The following is a 3,866-nucleotide window of genomic DNA, read 5'->3' as shown; positions in this document are numbered from 1 at the left end:
TGAAAGAAATCTGCAAAGGGCTAGCTTCTGTTGGTCCTTCACGACTCCCTGGCTGGGGTTTGAGAGATGGTGCAACACAGTGGCTAGAGACGTTATCAGATATGGCTCAGAATAGAAGCCAGTGGCGAACCTGCTGCAACCTTCTTTCACTTTCTACATAAAGAGTGGTTCTAACTTTCTTAACTGAAAGAGTCTTCTGGTTGTACATTTCAGTCCGCCTTATCTTTTCATCCCTTCTCTTCCTACTTTCATTATTTTGTGTGGCGCATATGTATCTGGTGCCCTTTTGTACCAATATATATGTGTTTAAATAAATAAATACTTCACGCAATCATATGTTGCGAGTATCTCGCCAATATCAATCAGTAAGTCTGCCCTAACAGACACACGCCAGGTAAATGAAGAATATAAGAAATCACTTGTAGGAAGTTAGATTCAGAATACATATGAATTACGTAGTGTGAGAAAATTAGATATTCCTAGCCCTTGAAATCTGCAGTAGTCCAGGATTACACTATTGTTTGACACAAACTGTGCCAAGATTGATATATTGTTCAATAACCGCTACACATCAAAGTACTGAATGCGCTAACCGGTGTCACTAAACCAGGAAATGGAGAGATGAGGACTGTCATACAAAAGTCTCGTACGCTTCCACACAAACCCTAATTATCATACTTACTGCTTGTAGTGCATTGAGGCACGAATAATTGTAAGCGTACGGACTATTACAGGGCGATATACAAGTTTTCTGAGAAAAATCAAATTTCAGAATAACTAGTTGTATAGACGATACAATACAACATGCACCAATCAAATTACACTTGACGGAGAAGCTTTTGAGAATGTAGAAACCTTTACATATCTGGGCAGCATCATTGATGAACACGGTGGATCAGATTCAGGTGTGAGGGCGAGGATCAGCAAAGCAAAAGCAGCACATTTACAACTGAAGAACATCTGGAACTCAAAACAATTGTCAGCCAACACCAAGATCAGAATTTTCAATACAAATGTTAAGACAGTTCTACTGTATGGGGCGGAGACGTGGAGAACTACGAGAGCCATCATCCAGAAGATACAAGTGTTTATTAACAGTTGTCTACGCAATATACTTCGGATCCGTTGGCCAGACACTATAAGCAGCAAGTTACTGTGGGAGACAACAAACCAGATTCCAGCGGAGGAAGAAATCAGGAAGAAGCGTTGGAAGTGGATAGGACACACTTTGAGGAAATCACCCAATTGCATCACAATACAAGCCCTCACATGGAATCCTGAAGGCCGAAGGAGAAGAGGAAGACCAAAGAACACATTACGTCGAGAAATAGAGACAGACATGAGAAGCATGAGCAAAAACTGGATAGAACTAGAAAGGACGGCCCAGGACAGAGTGTGTTGGAGAATGCTGGTCGGCGGCCTATGCTCCGTTGGGAGTAACAGGCGTAAGTAAGTAAATAAGTAGTAGACGTAGCAGTTAACTAAGACCAATCTAAATAGTCACGGGTGTGGAAATCTATTAACCTAACACTGTTGTTGATGGAAATGACTGTTACATTGAAGACTAAGACATACACGGCCGAAATGACAATATTGTGAAGTAAGATTACTATTGAGTAAAAACGCGAAGACTCGTTCCTGAAGTTTACAGTCCAAATCAAAACATCAGGAAAGACTTCGTTTAGTGTGGAAGTGGGTCTTATTTGTTATCAAAATCTTAAATCTCTACCTCTTTAACTTAGTTCCAGTATTTGAAAATAACGTCCATGGAAATCAGTGCAATCACTTGGACACATCAATTGAAAGACACAGAAACCCAAAGCATATGAACAATGAAAACTGCTATTTAAAACAATAGAATAAATCAACTCCTTTACAAAGTACTTGGGGGTGAGCTGTACCCTAAGTATACATACGTATCAGTTTCTACGCTGTGTCCGACTGACACTCCAAGTGTAATATCTAATGATAATAACCGGTTATTTGAGCCGAAGTAGGTAGAACGGTGTGCGTACCTGAGACTTAAAGGTTGAGAGTCGAATGACTTGACTGTTATTTAGACAGTGATGTCAACCCAAGATTAATTCTAATGACCTCGACGATCACGAGTAAGGCGATCTAGTTGCTTCGATACTGATAACTATTTCATAACTCTAGAAGTGAGCCGACAAAAATTTTGGTTCATAACTTCATATAGTCAAATGTGGGATAATTAACTTGAACTCAAATTTCATTTACAAAGTCTGACGTGACTAATAACTTAAGTAACTGTATGCAACGATGGACTTCATTTAATACACCATAAAACTAACAAGTAACTAAAGTTGATATATCATTTTGTCATTCATGAAAATTAACCGGTGAATTTATCAACATGCACGGCTATGAGGTGATATGTTGAGTCCAGATAGTTTTTTCGGAGTATAACCACTTTTGAGGTACGACTAGTTTGGAAACGCATTGATCAAATCACCTAAACAACCACTGTTCAGCGAAGTCACTAACCGACTAAATGTTTAAATGAGTAAACTTTCTTAATAACAACTTCAAAACCACAGAGACTATAAGCTACGTGACGTGGCACGACAAAATATCTCAATAATTCAGGAAAAATCGAAGTGTATAGGATAGATTGCTGAGTTTGCTAATTTATCCTTAAGTTACTTCTATCTATTTAGACAGTCGGAACTGATAATAAAATCAAAATATTGAAAATTCAACAACTCACATATGGGGCAGTTGTAGGAGAATATCTTTTAACCGGTTGTCCTTGACGATCTACAAGAAATTTTGAGAAGTTCCACTTAATATTACTACGACAGTAACAAAGAAAAAACAATTACTTTGTTAAGGTACCATGTTGTCTACTTTTGAGGAATTTATAAAGATCATCAGCGTCAGACCCATTGACTTTTATCTTCGAAAACATATCGAATTGGACGCCGTACTTCTCAGTCACGAACTTCTTAATCTCCGCTTCTGCCCAGGGTTCCTGCAAATAATATTGGTTTAAGTGATACACACCTGTCCACCGAATTGATTGCAGGGGAATGCTAATATACGGAGGCCTTTGCCAACCAGTCGAGTGTGCATCTCCTGGAGTTGGCGATAGTTCTTGTCCGTTGCGCCTCACTTGCAAGCGACATTAACAATTAGACAAACGTGACCACTAAACAACAAATAATTATTATTCTATATAGGAGAGTAATATCGAACATACCGGTATTTCTCTAAGGAGACATCCACACCATTGATATCCTTAACAGTGAATTCATATATTGAATTCCAAGACTTGTGAGATGAAGACTTAAGGAAGAAATTAGAGGGACCACAACGTACCATCGCGTTACATCTAATCGTGAACAATGTTTCGAGAGATTTGAATAAGGAGCGGCAAAACACCTCTAGGCTGGTGTACAAGTGTTTCAAATGGTTGGGAACAGAATTGAAGCAGAATTTGATCAAAGAGTCTCCTTAATCTGCAGCATTGGATCACGTATGTCCACAGGTAAGTATCTGAATGTGTGAAAAACTTATCAGAGAGGTCTATGTAAATTAGTACAAAATGCATTCTCGCACAACGCGCGCTATTTAAAAAGGACAGTGGTAATTTTTCCTCGTTGAGTAGATTCTATTGTTTTGATCGTTATTAACGTATCAAGACTACTGTCTATATTTTGATTGAATTTCTTTCGACTAGAGTATCATTTTTGGTATCCTAAATAGTTTTATCGTCGGTACTCCAGAGTACCTTGTTTTTCTATTGTATCTGTTAGTACTTTGGTTCTAACTATTTACAGTTTTTTTTCTACTTTTAGTCAAAACTCACTTTCTCATCCTAAAATGACTGGAAGGTGCAACAAAAG

At 38.3% G+C, this 3,866-nt stretch overlaps 1 protein-coding gene across 1 annotated transcript; it reads right to left on the bottom strand.

Moving 5' to 3' along the window:
* Nucleotides 1–2,716: 2,716 nt before the first annotated feature.
* On the bottom strand, nt 2,717–3,533 carry Smp_058700 (glutathione peroxidase, putative; the record flags this gene model as incomplete). The annotated part of the gene is made up of 4 exons (XM_018790828.1): nt 3,221–3,533; nt 3,040–3,130; nt 2,844–2,992; nt 2,717–2,813 (listed from the first exon to the last, which is right to left on the bottom strand). Exons 1-4 carry the CDS (start codon nt 3,340–3,342, stop codon nt 2,717–2,719), a joined length of 459 nt encoding a protein of 152 aa, XP_018645848.1. The 5' UTR covers nt 3,343–3,533.
* Nucleotides 3,534–3,866: the final 333 nt, after the last annotated feature.

The sequence above is a fragment of the Schistosoma mansoni genome, assembly GCF_000237925.1.
Source record: "Schistosoma mansoni, WGS project CABG00000000 data, supercontig 0013, strain Puerto Rico, whole genome shotgun sequence".
Lineage (NCBI taxonomy): Eukaryota > Metazoa > Platyhelminthes > Trematoda > Strigeidida > Schistosomatidae > Schistosoma > Schistosoma mansoni.
The sequence above is the reverse complement of the archived record's forward strand: the minus strand, read 5'-3'. Positions and strand labels throughout refer to the sequence as shown.